Source organism: Macrobrachium nipponense, chromosome 20, assembly GCF_015104395.2.
Source record: "Macrobrachium nipponense isolate FS-2020 chromosome 20, ASM1510439v2, whole genome shotgun sequence".
Classification (NCBI taxonomy): domain Eukaryota; kingdom Metazoa; phylum Arthropoda; class Malacostraca; order Decapoda; family Palaemonidae; genus Macrobrachium; species Macrobrachium nipponense.
Genome location: NC_061089.1, coordinates 59,581,329 through 59,604,968, shown reverse-complemented (window position 1 = coordinate 59,604,968; position 23,640 = coordinate 59,581,329). Strand labels below are relative to the sequence as shown.

The window sequence follows — 23,640 nt, the reverse complement described above, 5'->3', positions numbered from 1 at the left end:
GTGGGTAATCTTACAGTTTTGGGTCCAAATTCCCTTCATTACGTTAGTCAAGATCAACACACAGATTTATCAAATATTTGCTGAATCATGGAAAACAATGAAAATATGAGCAGTTTATCTACTTACAGAAGCAGAGATCATAAAAAAACAAAGGGAATAAGGGGAAATGTAAATAAACAAAATATGTCTTAGGGGATACAAACCCATAGAATTTTGAGAATATGGTAAATATCAGCTTCTGTAAGCAGATAAACTGCCTGTTTTGTATTCAGATTTATCAAAAAGTGGCTGCTGAAGAGCAAGAGCCTGTGCCAATTTCCTACCTGGTTCCTAAGCTCTCACTCCACAAACATTGAAAATAAAAAGGAAAACTTAAAGGAACACATACAAGGAAGCAGGGAATTTGGACCCCTAAACGCTATAGGATTACCGGGGCAGTGCAGCACCCAACCCCAACCAGGTACTAATAGCTGGCCTCTAGATCAGGTTTAAGTAGTTCAGGTCGTTAGGTTGCATTCCAAGAACTGCCCTATCCACATCTTCAAACTTTAGGGTAAAATACTGAATGACCAGCCTCTACAGTAGCACAACCACCTTCCCGAAAAAGTACTTTAACACGTCCTGTAACCCAGGATCAACATTATAAAGAGACAGCATCCATCGAAGCAACACCTCGAGGCCTCTACTTTCCTTTCGAAGTAAGCTTTTCTCCAAAGTCACAAATTAAGGGCATACGTAGCATCCAATTTTCGGTAAGGTGGTCCCACTATGGTAGAGGTGGCTGCCAGGTGGCCATTCAGTAATTTACCCTGTAGGTAGAATAGGTTATATAGTAGCCTAGCCCATTAAATGGTACCTAGCTACTACATATATTTTTTGACTGATTGCATGCATAACCTACCTGTAACACTGGATTCATTGGAAACTTTAATTTTAGGAGTGGTGTTCACTGCAGGGGGGTCATCTACAACTTCAGAGTCCAACTGTTTGGATTCTTGAATTACAGACTCTGAATCATCGTTTGCAGACTTGTTTGAAGCGGAAGGGGGCAAACTATCATCTGCTGCTTTCTTAGGGTCTCCCTTTGGATTCACCGTCTCCTCAGGTGCCTGACGTTTCACCAGGTGCTTTAGGCTTGCATTTGTTGAGGAACTTCTTTCACGAACTGAATCAAAAGGACTGGTGGGTCTTACATCTAAATTCTCAGTCGGAGGGATTACAGCATCCAGCTTAGCGTCCGATAAGGTTAAGTACGATCGTTTGGGTGCCTCATTCTCACCAAGGGCCTCACAATTCACAAACAGACACACATGTAACAAAGCTATATATAAAATCATTACGTTATTACTATAGAGATTCCTCCTAAACAATTTCTTGCGAGTGGCAAGATCTAATGTACAGTGACAGGGTGTAGACTTGTAGTACTTCCATGGACAGTTATCACAGGCCATTCTTCTCCTTAGACTAGGCTATTATTGTGCTCTACTACTGAATCAGTAGTCTCTGGGTAATAATTGTCACTGTCACTCATCTGCTTCATTGAGAAGCACTTCGTGGTGACATTGTTATTCTAGTAACGTAACAACGTGAGGTGTCACTATTTTTCCTACTCCTCCTGTCACGTCAACATACACAATCATGTTTTTAAGATTCAATGTGACAGAATTCCATAATGTTTCTAGATTTTATGACATGATGTACGTAAACAACGGAGTTACCAAAATTATAGATATTTTTCATTGTTTAATTATACATTTTTAATAATACAGACTACATTTTAAAGAGTACTTTACCCAGTGAAAAATTATTTATCCACTTTTATTGAGAGATAATACAATTTTCATTACATGAAGTAGAAGGTAACAAAACGAAAATAGCAACTGTCAACAACAGCGAATAATCACAACAGTGCCAAAGTTGCCCGTCGTTAATTAAAATTCACGTGGTTAAAGAAAACATTGAACAAAAGTATACCAGTAATTTGGTTATATTTGTTAGTATTTAACCCTAAATGTGTATTTGAATTTCATTATTGTTTATCCAAAATTAGCTTTTATTGAAGAACTTCATATAAGTTATTGTCTGTACATAATCTAAATTTGCAGGGGGGTTACAAAACTTCAAGGAAAATACAGGGCATGGCTGAAGAAGAATATGAAATCTGTGTTTTCAAGGATGACTGCTATTCCGTGTGGCATAACAAACTGCAAGCATCTCTCAAACTTCTGAGTTATGCTTGCAGTTTGCTATTCCCCGCGGATAGAGCTCATTCGACCACCTTGGCAAGCTTCACATCATGCTTTTCACTAACACCTTTGAGCAGCGACATATCTGGTACAAAAGCTAATTTAATGTTAACCATCCATGCGATAATTAAGGACCCCAGTTGAGGTAGCTACCCCAGGATAGCTTCTATGACGTACAGGGACTGAAAGCTCATTATTCATGGCGGCTGGTGCTTACTGTTACGGAAACCAGGGCGGAGGGACTTGGTACTACTTACTACCCAAGGATTGCATGTCCAGCCACATTCACCTGGGTAAAATCCAGAGAAGGGAAAGTAATATCTGGAAGGCAATGGCCTCGGCAAAAAAATATCATAACAAAGAGCATGTCCCACATGTTTTCAGTATCTGAGCTAAAAAGATTCAAATACCACGTAACAATCATCATCTGGTTTTGAAGTTTTACCAGTTCACTATGGCCGTCATTTGTGCTGTCTATAAATGTGACCAGATCTTTTCGCCCATTTATTTACGTGTTTGCCAGCTGAAATTCCACATGAAGAGTTTGGCTTTTTCCTTTATGAAATGTATTTGCATAGTGTATTAGTTCATTGATGACCTCTATTTTCCTTGTATTTGGTGAAATACATAGAGCTACTATTCTTATTGTCTTTTTTTTAGAAGTGTCTACATCAGTATATTCAAATATTATTAACTTATTATATATGCTAATTTGCTTAAAATTTTCAACTTGCTTTGAGAGAATATATCGTTCTACTTACTCCATTTTTCTTACCTATGGTAAAGGTTGAAATCCGCGTGTAATGTTCTCTTCAAATAGTATCTTACAGTTTTTTATTTGATTTATATAGATTTTTGGCATTATGCCAAGCACCAAGGTAGATAAGGCCATTCAGCGCTGAAGCGGAAATTTACAAGCGCTTAAGTGGTGTGATCGGAATGGTCTAGGCCTGCCTTCTCGGTGTCCGCGAGTTCGATTCTCGGGAATTCCATTGAGGCGTGAGATATGTGTATTTCTGGTGATTGAAGTTCACTCTCGACGTGGTTCGGAAGTCACGTAAAGCCGTTGGTCCCGTTGCTTCCATGCAACGTAAAAAACACCATACATAAAGAAGAAGAAGAAAAAAAAAAACGAAACGGAAATTGACAGTAAAAGGTTTGAAGTGTTACAGAAGGAAAACCTCGCAGTTGCACTATGAAACAATTGTTAGGAGAGGGTGGACAGTAGGATGGAAGAGAGAGAATATGAACGGAGGTGCAGTAAATTGAATGAGAGTAGTTGCAGCTAGGGGCCGAAGGGCCGCTGTAAAGCACCATAAGTAATGTCTACATTGCACCGAATGAGGTGCACTGACTGCACTACCCCCTACGGGAGTATCTTACAGTTGCTGTCAAGTGAAAACTATGAGTGCATCTTCCATAACGATTACCATAATCCCTAAAAATGTAAAACTTCAACAGACGAAAAAGACACCATTCATGTTTATAAGACTGCTTAACGTACAATTCAGTTGCAGCTCTGAAATTCAGCAGAAAATGTTATTGAAGTGTTGTCTAAAATATCATCCACACATTGGCATCGGGTAGTCCTCATGCGTCCGGTGCATTGTTGCCATTATCGGTTATTTGATGCTTATCTCGGCTACTGTGCTATGCAGAGCATCTTGGCGTTTGATAAAATACCCGGTATTTACAAATTAACGAAACTTTTAACGAATGAGAAAAGTGCGCTATAAAAAAAAATGATTTTTTTTTGAAGTTTCAAGTTCGAGTCATTCAAGTACTGCTTTAAAAGGCATCATTATTGACTTACATCTGACGACTAATTCTGTATCAGATCACCGAATATATATAAATATTTTACAATTTTAAAAATATGACCTATCATTAAATAAATCTGAAAATAAAAAGGCAATTGTATTTAAATATTACAAAATAAACTTAGAGGCATTCCTTGATAAAAAAAATGCTGTCTGTTTATAGTTATATCTTGCAATATTATCGACTTGGAACTCTTCTAGTCTCTGGTGAGTGAGAGAGTCCAGAGGTACCTACACACTAGGCCTCTTATCCCAAAGGTCACGGTAATGAAAATAAGCTATTATGTAATTGTCGTTTATTGATTTCTGGCTTGTCTTACAGATACACAAAAACACTCGAAAATGAGTTTTACACAGCATAAGTCATTTAGACTGTAAAACCGTAGTGCCCAAGGAACTCCACGAGAAAAATGACTGAAGAAAAAATAAGTCCAATGGCAAGTATCAAAAATGGTCCTTGGAGGTGTATGACACTCAGTGGTTTTTCAGATGATTCGGTCGGCTCCTGTAAACAATCAAGAAAGCTCACATCATCACAAAAAAAAAAAAAAAAAAAAAAAAAAAAAACTATTAACACGCATGGCTGTGCTAGGAAAGGAACTGTGTTCACAACTATACGGAAACCAAGCCATGGTGGGAATATAAGAAGGGACTGTTGATCCAACCATCCTTTGTGGGAGAGTGAGTGAAGTGTGATGCCCAAATGTAGAAAGTAAAAGAGCCTGGAGCTGTTTGTTAAATGCAAATGAAATAGACAAGAAAAAATGAAGCTGTCGATACAAATTGTTAACTTATCTTCAATCAAAAGAATCTTGATAGAGTATCCGAGTACTAATTGATTTAGTGAACAACAGATGCAAATGAGATAGGGATTAAATGTAAAAGAATCATCCTAGTCACCTCTCTGCTGCTCCCTTCACGTTCCCTCAGGATATCAGCATACCATTTCTGCATTAAATTGGCCTCCACCACTCTCTGTATCCCTTCATCAAACTTGTAGACCCAAGGCGTATCCTTTTTGAAGAAAAATGCTATGTTTGCGGAATAGATCATGTCTCTGAGACTGTAGATCCTATGAGAGTATCCCAGGACGTTATAGAGGTTTTGCAAGAAAGGATAGAAATCTAAGTTAGCATACCCTCCGCCCAACACGAGCTTAATGCAGCCTTCATTTCCGAACCATTCTGTGTCCATCATTGGGACTAGGTCTAGCTTGGACCCTAAAGCGAGCAGATTTTGGTCGGTCGATGTCGCTAACGCCTCGGGGACGAACTCCCCGTAATCCAGCATGCATAATCTGAAATCATTTTCCATTGGTTAAACAAAATACTTGTTATAGTGAAAAAAAAAAAAAACCAGTTTTCGCTCAAAAAGCATTTTTTTTTAGTTGAGGAGTTTGATACTTTAATAAAATCATTTTTACTTTTTTTTTACTGCAAAGTGGATAGCTTTTTTGAGATACATCAAAGGAATCTATCCACAGAGTACCACAATAAACCGGACATTAACTTGTGATTGTACTATTAACTGTTATAACGATTAAGTTATTTGGCATAATCATCTAGCGCAGGGGTTCCCAACCTGGGGTACATGTACATCCAGGGGTACATTTGTTCTCTTCAGGGGGTACATTGGATCTGAGAGATTAGCCAGCACTGTGCAATACATGATGTAATCTGCACTAAGATTGCACAATGTCGTGTCCTTATTTTTATTTCCTTATTACCATTAATATTCTTATGCAATCTACAAAACCAGATTTCACAATAAAATTATATCATAATATCAGTTTCATTGCTTTTCTTTTTCATCCTCAATTTTTAGGGGTGGACAGGAATCTGTAAAAATACTCAAGGTTGGGAACCCCTGATCTAGAGCAACCACTGTCAATATCTGTGGAGATGAAACTCATATTTTGAACCCTTCATGATTGTTTTAAGAGAAATGCCGATAGGATGGGCAGCTAATGTCCTTTCCTGGTCTAGTCCTGACAAGGACAAGAAGGAACGTAAAAGTGCAGTGCAAAACCAAGAAAGGAGTGATTGACCAACCTCGAAACAGGGTGTAAGCCTGGAAAAAGCATAACGCCATAGTTTGCAACGGAGAGGCGAGTCATCATGATTTGCACTCATCAAAAACTAGTCCCCATTAAGTGGTAATGATTTACCTATAATCACTATCGGCAAGTTGCTCAATCGTGCGGAACTTCGCAGGGTACACAGGCATGGTCAGGATTGCTATGAGGTTACTCGTGTAGCACACAACGATGATGTAAGCCCCTAGCCACCAGAAAGCCAGAAACATCCTGATGGACAACGAGTTAGGAACTCCCGCGGCACCTTCCCCCAACAGTCCCTGTAACGTTGTGGAAATCTTTTGAGAATTTCACGCGGGGTGGTTCCTGGTGTTCATTAACTAAATATCTATCATGCATGCACTATGAATTCACGTTAGTTCATATTGTGCAACGTTTACGAGCTATCGATATCTTTTGGTAGGGGTAAGGTCCTTAAATATCAGAGTATATTTAAAGGACCTTGGAAGAAATATGAATACATAATTAACGTATAGTTTACCAATCCACTTCAGATTTTGTAAAAACTAGTAGATACTTCACTTTGCATTTAGACACATATATATATATATATATATATATATATATATATATATATATATATATATATATATATATATATTATATATATATATAAATATATATATTTATTTATATATAAGCGAATACCACTTGAAAATCATAGGCTGAAGGTCAGTATCAAGCGCTTTCTCCTTTATTCAGGCATCGATGCCTGAAAAAAGAAGGCGCTACATAATGAAGTCGCGTGCATCTACTGTGGTTTTTTAAACATTCATATATATATATAACTGAATCACGAAAATTTAGAACATGAATAAATAGATAAAGGCAAAAGCTACAAAGAAAAGTGAAACACTGGAGTACTTCAGCAAGGCTTTTCTACTTCTTATCCTTTACTCAGCAGACTGATATAAATATGAAAGTAAATTTATGAAGAAAGCTCGTATAAATGACAGATAGGGATTATAAAGGAAAATGTTTACCTGGAATCCAACACACATGGAGAATTAGTAGACCTACCCAAAACAGGGGTACAATTTAAGTGGTTTTCAAAAGATTAAGTCCAACTGCTCGGAAGCAGAGACAAGACAATTAAAAGATTATAAAGGGCAGGGACTGACCAAAAATTTTTTTTTTTTAAATTCAATTTAATAAATCTCATTTTGCTAAATAATAAAAAAAATTTATCTCGCAAAGTGAACATTTTCACATAACACACACTAAACATACAGATACAAAGAAAATATCTTTAGGGTAATTAATATGTAGTTAAGTCAGTAATTTTATCTTTAAGGTCATTCTTAAACATTTGACTTTTACAAGAGTCAAAATAATACAACCCAGAGCTATGTTTAAAATTACGATTGGAAGTTGCATAATTGCAGATTCTTAAAGATTACGTGAAAAGGCATCCTTTGATCTAGCGATTACCGAATTGCCAGTCCTCATTATACTGTGACCGTTTTGACTTAAATGAATATTGCATTGGATGTTTGCCCAGTTTTGACAGAATACTCATGCTGTTTAATTCTTACTTCTAGATCCTTGCTAGATTGGCCAATATAAAAAGAGGGGCATTCCAAACATGGAATTTTATATATTATGTTGTTACTTTCCATAGGGCCATTTTTATTAGCATTCCTTTTAGTGTTAAAATATGAAAAAACAAGGTTGACCTTAAAAGATTTTAACAATGATTTTATGGTTTTAAAACTGCTAAAATAAGGTAAGCAAAGAATGTTCTTAGGAGTTTCTTTCTCCATGTTACTTCCACTATAAAACTTTTTGTGGGCTTTATTATACCAAATATCTAAAATATGTGAAGGATAAAAAAAAATCTGGCCCTATTTTTCTTATGTATTCGATTTCTTGATCCAATTACTGGGGACTGACAATGCGCAATGCTTGTAAAAACAGAAGAAAAAATTGATATTCTGATATTAAGATGGTAGCCTTCTTACGTGGATTTTACGATATTCTCAAGCATGTAGACTTTCTTACTAAACTGATATGTGTGGTATATATATATATATATATATATATATATATTATATATATAGATATAGATATATATGTATATATTTATATATATATATGTGTGTGTGTGTGTGTGTGTGTGTGTGTGTGTCTGTGTGTGTGCTGGGTACAGTTTTCCAATATTGGTAGTAATAATGATTAAAATTCAATTCAGTCATTTTCCACAGGCAAAAGCTACCCATCCTTACCATAACTATGATAAAGAAGCAGTTGAAGAGAGAGATGACGTAATGTTGACCTCGGAGTAGCAGGTAGAAAATGAGAGACGTGACAATGAGCGTCCCGCCAGTGGCTCCCCAGACGACCAGTGCCAAAGGATAGGTCAAACTGAGCCACTTTGGTAGTGGAGGAGGTTCCAGCAGGATGAAACCAAAACTGAGAATAAAACGGATTGGCAGAACTGGTTAGCCAAGGTGAAATCTCAAGTTACTGGTATGTACCGGAAGTGACAATATTGATTTTAAATTAAGTTAAATATTCTACTGTTGCTTTCTTCTAATACCCGTAAAACCTCTTTTATTCGAAGAGTTAAGTCTACTGCAGCTTCTTCTATGGTTAACCTTACTTTCTTCGCTTCTTTTCAACCATTTACCTTAGGCTTGATGGTCTTTCTTTACCTTTCACGAAAGGCAACGTAATAATTGCAACTTCTGTTATAAAAGAGGTGGAAATGACGTTGTGAGAAAATAGATTACATTAAAGAAGACGCTTGTGCATATTCCAAAACAATTGCAATCATTAGAATGGAATTCAAACCAGTCCAGGGAATTAGTATATCAGGGAAGGTACGCAATAGGATTTTAAACGAAGAAGTGAATGACCGGTAATAGTATTCATAGAGGTTCAGGTGTTTCAGATCAGGTGTTTGTAATGAAACAGGTGTGCCAGAAATTTGAAGTTAAGAGGGATATACTGTGTGTGTGTGTGTGTGTGTGTGTGTGTGTGTGTGTGTGTGTGTGTGTGTGAGCGAGCGCGCGTGCAAGTGTGTAAACAGACCTACTTGATCTGGTGTCGAGTTCATAATTTCTTATCTTAAATCTAGCGCAAACAAATGAACGCCTAGATAACTTACCCCGCTCTGTAATATGGCCCCGTGAAAGCAAAATCCCTGCTCCTCTCTTCAGTGATGGCGAACGAGTTAATCGTAAGGTTTTTGACCTCCCGCCAAACATCGCCAAGCATTCCAGTCCACGTACCATTCTCATAGGCTCCCCATCTGCCTGTGCATAAAGGCATAAAAAATAATTAAAAATCATTAGATTCTTATCAAGCAAGTAACATTGCTTGCTGCGGATTCAAGAAACATAACCATAATTCTACTTGCGCCTTCTTTGTGACTGTTGAAGAAAACTCAGATTTTGTGTCATAAAAGCAGAGAGGATCCATTTGAAAAATAGTTATCATCTTAGCTTGGAAAATTGCATCTTTAGCTAGACATGCAGGTCCCTGCTTAGACTTCACTGTATCCGTCCTAACAACAGAACTAGGATGAAATAAAATGCCTGAAGCTTTTAACACTCATCCAAGTTGGCAGACGCTTCGGTATTGATAGGAAAATAGATGATGCTAATCAGGCAGGGGAAGTGGAGAGTGAGTCTCCCGCAAAATTAGAAGCTACATATTACTGAAGCCCCAAGACATTGAACCGAAATGACATTATGTACATCTTGGTCTACGGCAGTGCCAGCGATAGTGCTATGTCAAAAGTCAACAGGCTTTGTTCGTCAATAGTCCTATCTCAAAAGCTGAAGCCTGATGTGAATCTCTGGACTCTTCACACTAAGAGAGACCGCTGAATGTTGGATTGCCAATCAATAGTTGTTGTGCGTATCCAGACATTTCAGAAAGTTGATTTTGGAATGTTATTTAGCCTGCTCCTTTTCCGTAGCTTCAGTCCCATTGCAGTTACCTGATAAGGTTAGTTTCATTCACTGTTGAGAAGTACATGTACGCACTCGGATCTATACATGTGCATACCTTTTTAAATTGTTTCTATTTTCAAACAATGGTCATTCTGTTTTATATAAGGTGCTTCCTCTATAAAAACAAATCCTTGTCCATTTTGAATAATAATAATAATAATAATAATAATAATAATAATAATAATAATAATAATAATAATAATAATACCGGTCCTCTAAAAATCATAACATTTGGAATATAATTTATTGCCACTGTGTTGATCAAGGTCTTCAGACCTTGGTGGTATTGTAAAGATCGTAATGAATATATTCAGGCCTTGAGATTGATATTTAAAGCAAGGAAGCTTTCTTTGTCAAACAAACTAAAGCAAAAACTACTCTACATATCCAGTGTTATACGATCAACAAAAGAACACAGCTTGCTTACCATCTTCAGCCTTGGAGCTGAGCGTGTACGTGAAATTCAACCACTTCGAAAGGACATCCAATAAGCGTTTGCTCAGCCCGTCGACGTTCTCTTGGGAATTCTTGAATAGGAATGGGATATCCGCGTAGTCACTCGAAACGTGCAACTGTATCCCGTGGAATGACGGGAATCTATCGACGAACAGATCACTCCAAGTTAAGGTGGACGACGGCGACCACGTTCCGACCTCTAGCGATTTTTCCGACGGATGGAAAGGCCGCCACGAATACATTTTGAAGTCGCTTGAATTTGTCTCCTCCTCCTCGTCCAGCGCTCTCACGTACACAGGACACAAGAGAGCCAGAAACGGGGTTCGGAGTACCCCCATCAGGTAACGCGTCTTGCAACTGGCGTCGATAGAGATGAGAAGAATGGCGGAGAAGGCCCGATATGACGTCACGTCGATGAGGTATTCTGTCACTGACTCGTCCATGACGTGTATCATGACTTCGGTGCCTGGAAGTGATGGCAGTGCATGAAAATAAGTACGAATTTGGGATTTCGATTCGATTTAAGTTTGTTAATAGATTTTTAAACAATGCAGCACAATAATAATAATAATAATAATAATAATAATAAAATAATAATAATAATAATAATAATAATAGTAACAGGATGATTATACGGAGGCTTGTGACGATGATGAAAATAAGCTTAATTATAACAGCGAAAGAATAATAAAAATGTTAACAAAATGCTGCAATTCCCACTACTGATAATAATTACAGTTTGTATCATGCGTCTTTCAGGCCTCTATTGGTGTAGACCTTCATGACCAATGTTCAGGATGCCTGGAACAATTGATATCTATCAGTTATAGAGAGAAGAGGACGTGGTCTTAGAAAAAATTGTCTCGAAGAAGAAAAGTTGATTCTACAAGTATATTTTCACTCACCTAAAAAAGGAAAAGTTATGGTAACAATGAGCAAGACGTTACAATGAAAACAACAAAGTCAGGTTACTTCATACGACCAATGGACAAGACTAATCTAGGGACCAAGTACATCATACTGCTGTGATGGTTGACTGTCATCTTTTCCTAGTAGTGAATATTTATTCCATTAAAAGTTAGCTGACACCCGCAATCAGAGTTCGAATTTCTTGCTTTTCTTGTTGAAGTGCACTGGACTGTATACATTATTTTACGCCTATATTGTAGGTTACGTTAATTTATTTATTTATTTATTTACTTATTTATTTTGGTTTATCACAGTCCTTCAATTCGACCGGGTGGAATTTATAGTGTGGGGTTCCGGGTTGCATCCTGCCTCCTTAGGAGTCCATCGCTTTTCTTACTATGTGCGCCGTTTCTAGGATCACACTCTTCTGCATGAGTCCTGGAGCTACTTCAGCCTCTAGTTTTTCCAGATTCCTTTTCAGGGATCTTGGGATCGTGCCTAGTGTTCCTATGATTATGGGTACAATTTCCACTGGCATATCCCATATCCTTCTTATTTCTATTTTCAGGTCTTGATACTTATCCATTTTTTCCCTCTCTTTCTCTTCAACTCTGGTGTCCCATGGTATTGCGACATCAATGAGTGATACTTTCTTCTTGATTTTATCAATCAACGCCACGTCTGGTCTATTTACACGTATCACCCTATCTATTCTGATACCATAGTCCCAGAGGATCTGTGCCTGATCGTTTTCTATCACTCCTTCAGGTTGGTGCTCGTACCACTTATTACTGCAAGGTAGCTGGTGTTTCTTGCACAGGCTCCAGTGGAGGGCTTTTGCTACTGAATCATGCCTCTTTTTGTACTGGTTCTGTGCAAGTGCCGGACGTTCGCTTGCAATGTGGTTTATGGTTTCATTTTTCGTATTGCACTTCCTACATATGGGAGAGATGTTATTTCCATCTATCGTTCTTTGAACATATCTGGTTCTCATGGCCTAATCTTGTGCCGCTGTTATCATTCCTTCAGTTTCCTTCTTTAGCTCTCCCCTCAGTAGCCATTGCCACGTGTCATCGCTGGCTAGTTCTTTAGTCCGTGCACTGGTTTGTTGTGCCATTCCTCTGTTCTGCTTGTCATTCTCCTGTCTCTGTATATTTCTGGGTCTTCGTCTACTTTTATCAGTCCTTCTTCCCATGCACTCTTGAGCCACTCAGTCTTCACTAGTTTTCAGATATTGCCCCAGTGCTCTGTTCTCGATGTTGACGTAGTCCTCTATGCTTAGTAGTCCCCTCCCTCCTTCCTTTCGTGTTATGTATAGTCTATCCGTATTTGCTCTTGGGTGTAGTGCTTTGTGTATTGCCATATGTTTTCTTGTTTTCTGGTCTATGCTGCGAAGTTCTGCCTTCGTCCATTCCACTATTCCTGCGCTGTATCTGATTACTGGCACTGCCCATGTGTTTATGGCTTTTATCATATTTCCGGCGTTGAGTTTTGACTTGAGTATCGCCTTGAGTCTCTGCATATATTCTTTCCTGATCGTGTCCTTCATCTCTTGGTGTTTTATATCTCCTCCTTCCATTATTCCCAGGTATTTGTATCCCGTCTCATCTATGTGTTTGATGTTGTTCCCATCTGGTAGCTTTATCCCTTCAGTCCTTGTTACTTTGCCCCCTTTTGTATGTTGACTAAGGCGCATTTTTCTATTCCAAACTCCATCCTGATGTCCCCAGATACAATCCTTACAGTCTGGATTAGTGTATCTACATCAGATGGTTAATTCTGTTGCCTCTTTTCTTGAGTTGGTACCCAGCATCCATCTTCTGCAATACTTTTGTCATGGGAATCATGGCTATTATTATTATTATTATTATTTTATTATTATTATTATTATTATTATTATTATTATTTCTGGACGCTACCCTCCGCAAAGGAGACAAAAAATTGTCTGTTACACGAACTGGACGAATGTCCCTTGCAGTTACGTTAATTTATTTATTTATTATTTATTTATTTATTTATTTATTTATTTATTTATTTATTTATTTATTTATTTATTATTATTATTATTATTATTATTATTATTATTATTATTATTATTATTATTATTATTATTATTATTATTATTGCTGGACGCTACCCTCTTCAAAGGGGACAAAAAATTATCAGTTACCTGAACTGGACGAATGTCCCTTGCAGTGCTGACGACGTGTGGGATTCGTCCATTCCACTCTGCTATCACATTCACCTCCATGATCTCCTGGTTCGTCCATTGGAACAGAGTTGCATTCCTCTCCACTCGTCCTGAGCAAAGATATCGGAACGTCGATATTCTGGAGAAGAAGATCGACATCGAGGTGCTTTCCAAGGACGTCCTCGACCGTCAAATAAATGGACTTCCCCTCCAAAGGACCATCAGTCATGCGTCTCAGTAAACTGGCGAGGTGTACGCTGACATGACTGAACCATCGGTTCTCCGCCAGGTTCTCTGACGATTTTAGCATTTTTTGCGACACGGTTCTATAGGAGGAAGCTCTGACGGCGTGATGGTTGCCCGGAGTCAAATTGTCTTTCACGATAAAGGCAATAAGGATGATGCTTATGAAGCGTATTTTCTTCATATCGGACACTATATATCTTCTCGAAATATTCTCCGATATTCAGTCACAAGCCCCTTTGCGCCTCTGCATCGACATACCCTGAAACATGAGAGTAAAAGAAAATGCGAGACATCTGTTAGTGTTTTCCTATATTTGGGATTGAATGAACTGCATTTGTGGAAAGGAGCCTAAAAAAATAGGCCTAATTATTTGCAGTAGTTATTGGAAGAAGTTTCGGTACTCTCGGCTCTCAGTAGATAATTATGTTCTTAATTACGATCAGGTAAACACTTGAAGAAGAGGTTTGGAGATAATGATCCCATGTAATTACGACATTAAACACATCCAAAGAAGACAAGTTTACATTTAATGAACTCAAAAGGAAAATAATCAGACAAACTAATATACCCAAGCCACGAAACAAGTTTTTTTTTTTTTGTTTTTTTAATCACCGTTGTACTTCATTTCAAGGCGACTCGGCTATAATAACACATTTTTTCCCACCTCGTTTTCTTTAAACATTAGTTAAAAAATCGTAAGCAAAAGTAAGTTCTCTCAACAGCGATAAGAAAAAATAATTGCAAGGTGACCCATTTAATGTTGCTCTCTCTCTCTCTCTCTCTCTCTCTTTCTGAATATCGTCTCCCTTTTTGATAACCACTTCTACGTGGTACCGACTAACCCTTATGCGGTGACACGATTAAGTAAAAAGTCGAAGGTGCTGTTGTTAAAAAATATACTACAGCACTGATTCGTTAAAAATAACAAGAAGAAATATTAATGATAATTACTGTAGTGGCAAAACACTGAAATGAATTTCGAGCATATGTGCCAGACGCACTCTTCTAAATCCAAATCCTGGTCAGCGAACCTTATCGATGAATCAGGCAGCCGAATAAATACGGTTATCAACTGCGAGAGGCGTCTTCAAAATGCTCTGTCACTAATTCATAGAAGATATTTTTATATTCTTGGAAATTCCATCGCCTCATGGCATAGAAAGCTCAAACTTGGACAGTGACACAAGGGTGATAGCAAAAAGATTAGATTGCCTATCTCACATTCCTTTAGGAACCTGGACGTGTTTTTGATCAGAAACGTGAAACGTTGTTTTTCAGAAAAAAAAACTTGGTCATGCTTTCGCCCATACACACAATTTACAATTTTTGTGATTTTATCGAAAGTGCTAAAATGTTTACCATTTCTACAATGCTTCGAGGAAATATGTTAGGATTTCTTTAATTTATCTTTTATTTTATTTTATTTCAGATTTAATTGGCCTTAAAATGGTAATATAATTTACTATGTAAATATATTGCAAAATCATTATGATATATTAATATTAAGCTTAAAGTAAGAAAAATTGCAACTTTATCTAAATAGAATTATACTATTAAGAAACAAAATTTAAAATATGTAATCTGTACAATCCACCATGTTAATATAGTGTCAAAATCATTATTGTAATATGTTAATACGTATTAAGGCTATAGTAAGGAAAATTGTACCCCTTATCCAAATAAAATTGTCGATAAACCACACTTTACATCATTCTTACTAATACTTAACTTTCTAAACTATTCCCTACCATGGATAGCTAGCTAACTGCCCTCATTCTTTTTTCACCCATCTTACCTATTAGCTTAAAAAAAAAAAAAAAAAAAATCCTCAGTGCGAACCGTCTGGCTATTGGACCGGAACATCGTCTTCAGCAGTGCGTAACCTGATGGATGTTTGTTTAGCCGGCGACATTATTAAGTAGAATTCCCGTTGGAAACAAATCAGGAGGAGACTATGACTGTGTTAACAAGGTACCGTGTAAAAACGTGAATAATGTTTAACTGAAATTAGAAGGGACTTTTAATATTTCAGTTCTGCTGACGTCCTTTCTTCAGTTCTATCGGTTAGCAAAACAATTGGTAGATCTATAAGTAATAACTCCGCGTCTGGCATTTCTTTGGAAATTACAGTTTCCTAAAGTATTTGGGTTGCTTATCAAGACTTTACTGTTATTTCTTGGGGTCGACTGTAATTAACCCCCAGGGACCAGCACTATACACGCACCGCCATCTTGAACTGAGTGGATGTCGATGATACACGGCGAAATATATTTGAAGCCCCAATCCTTAGTGGACCGGACCGTTCCTTGCAGTCCGTGAGGAGTTATTGCCTAGAATTACCAAACAATTATCAGTTACAGGATAGGACTAGAGAATAATAACTGGATGAGAATCAAGCATTTTTTGGATGGAATTTTTATGCATATTGCTCAAGTTCATGCTATACGATTCCTTAACAATCTAACAATTTGGAAAAGGCAAATATAAGCTAAGTTTGGGCTGCTGAAGAAAGTCTGAGCTAAGATTTCCAGGAGAGATCTTGAGAAATGACTATCATAGAAAGTTTTGTAAAGGTACATATTTTGAGCAAGCTTAGAAAACTTGGGTACTGTACAACCTAAAAGCCATTGTTTCTTAAAGCACGTGTAAAGATTTCACTCCACAAATCACTTTCATACTTAGCACAATAAAGACTTTGAAAAGGAAAAAGCACGATCTCTCTCTCTCTCTCTCCTCCTCTCTCTCTCTCTCTCTCGCTCTCTCTATAAGATATATATTATATATATATATATATGATATATATATAGATATATATATATATATATACATGAGTATGTATGTCACATGTGCTTCACTCTGGCCCCATGCATTGATGATTATTCTTTTCAAAAAGACGTCACTAAAGATACTGGCTCCAATAAAACGGCAAAGGAAACCAGACCATCCAAAGGCTGCCGTTTGCTTTCCCCTGGAGCGGTACTTACCAGAAGGTTCCCCTCTCAGCAACTGATGGTATAGCTCTGGAATCTGGAATCTTCCTGGTGGCCAAGAGGCTTCCTTTTCCACCAAGAGACTCCACTCCCCTCCCCCGCCACCCCATTTCGCCACCCACCCTCCCCTTTCTGGAACTTCCCCTAACCCTCAGTCTCACCTCCCTCCACCTACAACCTCCCCCCTTCCCAAGTCTGTCAGTTAACGTCTCTTGTCCACCATTGCCGTCCCATGAACTATTAAGATTGAAATCCTATGCATTTATCACTACGGCTTTTAACACTGACTCTCTAATAATGGAGGCTCCTCAGTTGTTTGGTTTAGATTAAGTTGCCTTATGCCAGCACGGGTATACATGTCTGAAGACGGCCAGATAGTGGGGTAAGGGGTTAAAGCCTGATGTAGACCTCCGGATTCGGTACAACTAATCGAAACGGTTTGTTGGTGACTGGCTAAGCATAGAAAATGAGTCAGCGACCGAAACTAGTTTCGTTCCATAATCAACCAGACTCAGTGATTTGTTTAATAGGTTCCGTTGACAATTTAGAGAATTCATAGTCAATCAACATGATCCAGGATGCGCGTAGTTAACCAACTGTTGAGGAACTTATCAAAGAAATCTCATTTGTATTTGTTGATTGACCAAACCAAGGAAAAATTAACTGGCACATTTCTTCTTGCAAATAAAAGATGTACACTTTGTCATATCTGTGGGATTTTTTTTTTTTTAAATATTGGAGGTTCGCGATCAACCAAACCGTGATATTTAAGAGTTCCAGTCAGTCATTAACAGTGATATTCTGACTGTTGCTGAATAATACGAATGGTATACAGCAAAGATACTATAGAGTGCACTATAGCAGCGGTCGCCAACTTTTGAACTTCATGGACCACTAATGTATAATCTTAAATTTGGCGGACCACTAATATAAATAAAAAAGGTAAATACGTTTATATAATACCAATCAGAAAACTTTTATTCTTGTTTAAAATAAGTTTGTCGATTTTTGGCTCCAATGACGTTACTACAAGACGGAGAGCTGTTTTTATTTGGAGCCGAGACCCAAATTTTTAATGCTAAATCGCCATAAAATGTTAAATCTAGCATTAACAATTATAAACTGACAACAATGGGTGCTCTGTCTTCTGTGCAATTTGTGTCAGGGTTGCCTGAAAAGGATCAAGAAAGCATAAAATTGAAATAATGTCTCAATTTTTCTGCGGACCATCAAAATTTGTTCACGGACCACCGGTTGGCGACCGCTGCACTGTAGTATCATTTTTTGGGGGGGTGGGGTGGTTGGCTGCAAGGAATGCCTCGCAGTCTTTGGCTTTTAACTTCAGTAGTTCATTAGTTTTCAATATTTTACAGCTGTTTTGATATCACACAACGCAGAAGAATAGCTCAATTTTGCTGACTTCCAGCGCACAATGTGATAATTGTAGTAACAGATATTCTAGAGAAGTCGCAAAATGTATTGAAAATCAGTAGAAAATTTAAAATAACAAAATCTTATAGAAGAGTTTAGTTACTGGTCAGAAACCATCGCAAGGGAAGTGAAGAAGAAAAGATTTTTTCATTGTAAAAGCACCGAGATGCATTAAACATGGATAATCCCGCTATCTTAAAAGACAGCGTCTCACTGCTGGATATAATGAATGTCATTAAGCTTGACAATAAGACCTGCGTCAATCAAGCGCACCGATATACGTATACAGCCACATGTCAAAGCCTGTTGGGAGGTGGCATACCAAGGCGTTAGTATATACATCAGTTTCTCTCTTCCTTTTTCTGTCTCTCTTTGGCTACACTTGATTACCAAAGCGTTAAATGACTTCCTGCTCTCAGTCAATATTAAATGATAATAACAATTATTATTATTATCATTATTATTATTTACTATTATTATTCCACAATAGGTTTGTATGCTGTTTTTACGTTGCATGGAACCAGTGGTTATTCAGCAACGGGACCAACGGCTTTACGTGACTTCCGAACCACGTCGAGAGTGAACTTCTATCTCCAGAAATACACATATCTCATCCATCAATCGAATGCCCGAGAATCAAACTCGCGGCCACCGAGGTGGCAGGTCAAGACCATACGATCACGCCACTGAGGCGCTATATTCCACAATCAAATAATAACAGAAGGGTTCTAGACGTTAATATCCACATTAAGCGACATCATGTAGACTTGTAAAACATATAAACAGTAAACAATGAAAAATTAATATCTTTGTTCTATTTCTCTTTTCAACAACTCTATTCCAAAATCTCTAGTTCCGGCAGAAATTTTTCATTTCCTTAATTCATGAAAAGCAGTCTCTCTCTCTCTCTTTCTCTCCGTGCTTGCGTTGTCTTCGATAATTCAAAGTTACCTTTAAGAGACACCAAGCCTGTCAATGATGCTTTCATATCGGAGTACGCAGCAGTAAGTCTGGATGGCATCCGTCAATCAAATACCGATACCTGTCTAGTAACTCTTTAAGTATAGTACGAGCCGCCTAAACCCAAAAAGACGTCGGAAAACGAAAACAAAGATATATCACCTATGCATGAGAAGTCTCTCATCTCGGGACGAGTGATATTAAAGATGTATGATGCGAGATACTGTTCGATTCAGAATGCCAGAAGTTATATTAAGATGCAGATTTTAGAAAAGTGCGGCGGTGGGTAATTAATTCGGGCAATGATCAAAATGTGGCTACGATTTCTATGATTATCTTCTTAATAGATCATGATTAATAGTATATAATATATGTATATTTATGTATATATATATATATATATATATATATATATATATATATATATATATATATATATATATATATATATATATATATATATATATATGTGTGTGTGTGTGTGTGTGTGTGTGTGTGTGTGTGTACACATCTACATACATACATGCATATATACACATACATACATACATGCATAGTATTTATATATATATTATATAATATATATATATATATGATATATATATATATATCATACATTTTGAAATTTACAGAAAACCTACTACAATGCTAAGAAAATTACCATCTCAAGAAGGTAATTTTCTTAGCATTGTAGAAGGTTTTCTGTGAATTCTAAATGTATGTTGGGTATTAGAATGTCTTTTTATTATGTTTTATATATATATATATATATATATATATATATCATATAAATACACACAATCACACACACACACATATATATATATGTATATATATATATATATATATATATATATATATATATATATATATATATATATATATATATATATATCACTACCACCCCGTTATATGTCGCCCACATCGTCATTTCGTCGTTACAACAACAATGAACATACTTTACTAATCAGCAAAGAAAAAAGTCAGTGAAAAAGCTCTCATTACCACCTGGAACAAGACCGACGTTCCTTGAAAATCTTGCGTCTCTGGTGTCTTACTTCTAAGACAACTTGAAAGCAACAGCATTTTTATCCGTTTTATCAGCATGACCCCAAAAGAGGACTCTATTTTTTTTTAAAGCCAGAAAATACAATTTGAATTTCCTCGGTTCGCAGGTTTTTGCCCGGGAGAGAGAGAGAGAGAGAGAGAGAGAGAGAGAGAGAGAGACATTTGCCACTTGAAGAAGACGCCTTCAAGTCGGTTTACGTCAACAGGGAGGGGTAAATTCGGAACACCAAAGAAGAGGTTTCATGGGAAAATGTCTGAGAAAAGAACTTAGTTGTTTGTTACGTTGCGAGGTATCCAAACAACTGTTAGTTGGGGGATGGGGAGAGAGAAAGAGAGATACACACACACAGACGAACAGACAGACAAATCTCTAGTGGATCTATTTATTGCTAGATGTCTCATTGCGGTACAGTTAACGATGGTTTGAACAGAGAGAGAGAAGAGAGAGAGAGAGAGAGAGAGAGAGAGAGAGAATTATGGGTGTAAATTTCTTAGAACTAAGAAGCTTTGGTTGAATTCTCTGCTTAGAGTTCAGTGTTGGTAAATAATCATACAGACATAGATACCCACACAGAGAGAGAGAGAGAGAGAGGGGGGGGGGGGTTGGCTATTTAAGACTGGACGGGCCATATATCAGTTTTTGGGAGTGTTGGGGTTGGGGATGATGATAAGAAGAGATAAGACAGTTTGAGACATAAAAAGGCGCGAGCGACCATATGACATTCAGTAACAGTGACTTTCCCACGAGAAAACTGTCGTTGTTATTGATATTTCCAAACGTTTTCTGATCAGAAGTGCTCTCACCGACTGACCTTTGAATGCTCTTACGGGAATATCCTCTCGAGAAGGAATTTATTCATAACACCAGCGGCAATGGGTAAGTGAATCATGATTGAAATGAAATTGCTTGAGCCTTGTCCTTAGGCCAGTCACAAAGCGACTGTCGATGTGTTCTGCTACTTGTGTTGAGACAATAAGAGTAACTAAAGCCTAAAATCCTTGGTTGTTTGACCCCTCTTTAATCCCCTGCAAAACGTAACATCGTAAATTACTCTCATGATCGTTAAACATGGAAAATATGATAAAGACCAGATATCAAAATAATGATCATTCATTTTTCAAAATAGATTATCATTATTTTGATACCTGGTCTTTTTCATTTTTTTTTCATCCCTTGATTTTCGTGTCGATTGCCGATGACTAAAGAAAAAAGTACCTTTTTCAAAGCAGCATATATTGAATTTTTTTCATACATCAAAGGATTGTTCCACTTGATATCTAAGCTAACAAGGTAAAGGGAAAAATGGAGCTTTAAATGATTATAGGTTCTACAAAAATCTTTGGAAGTTTGATTTAAATTATGACATTCAGTATTTTCCACTTTTACTAAGTACGCCTCCCCCCCTTTTTATCCTTTATAGGGAAACAACCTAGTGATGACTTCAAACATTTCTTTTTCCAGGGAGGACACCGATGATGTCTTTGTCGTCTTGTGTGATCTTGTTGATGCTGGTTTCCAACTCTTATGCCAAGTCCTTGATCGTTAATGATGTCCCTGATCCACCCAAGAAGTCCTCCTTCAGGCCACCACTTGCAAGAACAGCTCCTTTTGCCAGGCAATATTTCGCCAAAAAGAGACAAGAATCGGTTGATGAAAATACTCCCGCAACAAATGCTCTGAAAGAAACAAAACGACCCCCATTTTCTGCGGTGTACGAATTATCAGTGAAAATCGGCAACGCTCCACAGCCTCTCCCAGTCATTAAATTCCAGTCTTTGGTGAGATATGATCATCCTCAGGAAGACAAGACCTCCTCGCAAAGGGAAGAACATGGAGGAGAGCGCATCATATTTCCAGACCAAGTCAAAGACGACACACTGAAACTGCTCGATGAAGCAGCTACAACTGGAGTTAGTACTATTATTTCCACAAAGGTCCCCATTCTTACGACAACAGAAGCCACAACAGTAAAGCCAACAGTAACAGTAACACAAATACCAACAACAACAGTAACAGCTGAACTAACAACAACAACATCAACATCAACAACAACAACAACAACAACAACAAAACCAACCACTGAGGATCCCTGGGAAGCGTTCTGCAACGAAGCCTGTCAGGAGGGACTAGCTGGCCCTGAGTGCGATTGTGCCGAACACCCCATTGGATGAAGAAGCGCATAATTTTAGTTTTAGACGAAATTTCGGCCAGGGGCCGTGATCACACACTGGACTCAAGGTATCCCTTTTCAGATTTATCCAGTATAGCAGCCTAAATCCCTGATTGCCACAGCAGTAGCAGCAATTAGGATGAACATTATTTTTTTTTCTCCGTGGAAACAAATTGGCGAATAAACGAGAGTAAAAATGATCTGATATTCATTGATAATCTTGAAGAGTGATCTTATTTCGGTATTGTAAGTCCTTTTTACTTATTTACAAATAATTCCAGATCAAACATATTAATCCGTGAACGGAGATGGAGTTAAAAGCCACAATAATGTATATGATACAGTATTTTCCAAAATACAAAAAGGTTAAAAAAAAAAAACGGAGCTTTCGACCGTTTGCACAACGGTCTTTAGCTGGCTGAAGAGGAGCGTTGTGTAAACGGTCGAAATCTTCCGGTTTTTAACCTTTTTGCATTTTGTAAAAATACAGTATACATTATTGTGGCTTTTAACTTCTCAAACATATCAATGCTTGATCCAATGGAGGTAGGAATAGCAGAAGGGGAAGAATATGCTACAGTAATAGCAAAATTTACTTGGAAGGAACTTACTGCCCTTCATCGCTCTTTACATTTCTTCCAAAGAACATTTATTGTAAAAGACCGCCCATAGGATTGCTTGGCCTTATCATCCTAACGTGAATGGCGTAGCATCCTTGCGGTAAGGCAAAAATGTGTCAGTAATTCTTTACAGAAGTTCTTTAGTTTTTCAGCTTGTCACCTTTTTACGTTATATAAACACTCCCTCGTTCATATTCAAAGGTCTTTGTGAAACTAATGTATTAATACGTAATGTTTACATGCCATATCTGTAAGCCATTTCAGCTTATTTATCGTGGAACCCGTTCACAATGAATAGTTGTAGAATGAAATCAGGAATGCCGGCTGTGTTGCCTTCTCGGGAACCACCTTCTCTGAAGATGAATGGCTGCGTATTTTGTGTATATATAAATATATATGTGTATATTATATGTATGAGTGTATACATATAAGTATGTATACATACATATATAGATATACATCATGAAGGAAGTAGTAG

The 23,640-nt window shown here is 37.5% G+C and overlaps 3 protein-coding genes across 3 annotated transcripts in view; 1 reads left to right on the top strand and 2 right to left on the bottom strand.

Moving 5' to 3' along the window:
• LOC135226395 (uncharacterized) overlaps window positions 1–1,653 on the bottom strand; it is a 65,654-nt gene extending 64,001 nt beyond the window's left edge. The window contains exon 1 of the mRNA XM_064265882.1: window positions 902–1,653. Coding sequence (XP_064121952.1) covers window positions 902–1,451 — 550 coding nt within the window. The 5' untranslated portion in view covers window positions 1,452–1,653. The remainder of the gene's footprint in view (window positions 1–901) is intronic.
• Window positions 1,654–4,373: 2,720 nt separating this feature from the next.
• LOC135221084 (glutamate receptor ionotropic, kainate glr-3-like) lies at window positions 4,374–14,170 on the bottom strand. The gene is made up of 7 exons (XM_064258877.1): window positions 13,656–14,170; window positions 10,548–11,042; window positions 9,271–9,418; window positions 8,387–8,573; window positions 6,234–6,421; window positions 4,967–5,363; window positions 4,374–4,571 (listed from the first exon to the last, which is right to left on the bottom strand). Exons 1-7 carry the CDS (start codon window positions 14,101–14,103, stop codon window positions 4,434–4,436), a joined length of 2,001 nt encoding a protein of 666 aa, XP_064114947.1. The 5' UTR covers window positions 14,104–14,170; the 3' UTR covers window positions 4,374–4,433.
• Window positions 14,171–21,082: 6,912 nt separating this feature from the next.
• LOC135226378 (uncharacterized) lies at window positions 21,083–22,742 on the top strand. The gene is made up of 2 exons (XM_064265857.1): window positions 21,083–21,248; window positions 21,834–22,742. The coding sequence occupies exons 1-2, from the start codon at window positions 21,245–21,247 to the stop codon at window positions 22,541–22,543; spliced, it is 714 nt and encodes a 237-aa protein (XP_064121927.1). The 5' UTR covers window positions 21,083–21,244; the 3' UTR covers window positions 22,544–22,742.
• The last annotated feature ends 898 nt before the right edge of the window (window positions 22,743–23,640 follow it).

What these genes read in the sequence shown, in the direction of transcription:
- LOC135221084 (XM_064258877.1), bottom strand. Translation starts at nt 14,103, where the DNA reads ATGAAGAAAATACGCTTCATAAGCATCATCCTTATTGCCTTTATCGTG. An exon ending in GCTTCTTTATCATAGTTATG is followed by an intron (nt 6,422 to 8,386) that starts GTAAGGATGGGT and finishes ACAACGTTACAG; the next exon opens with GGACTGTTGGGGGAAGGTGC. An exon ending in CTTGCCGATAGTGATTATAG is followed by an intron (nt 5,364 to 6,233) that starts GTAAATCATTAC and finishes AAATGATTTCAG; the next exon opens with ATTATGCATGCTGGATTACG.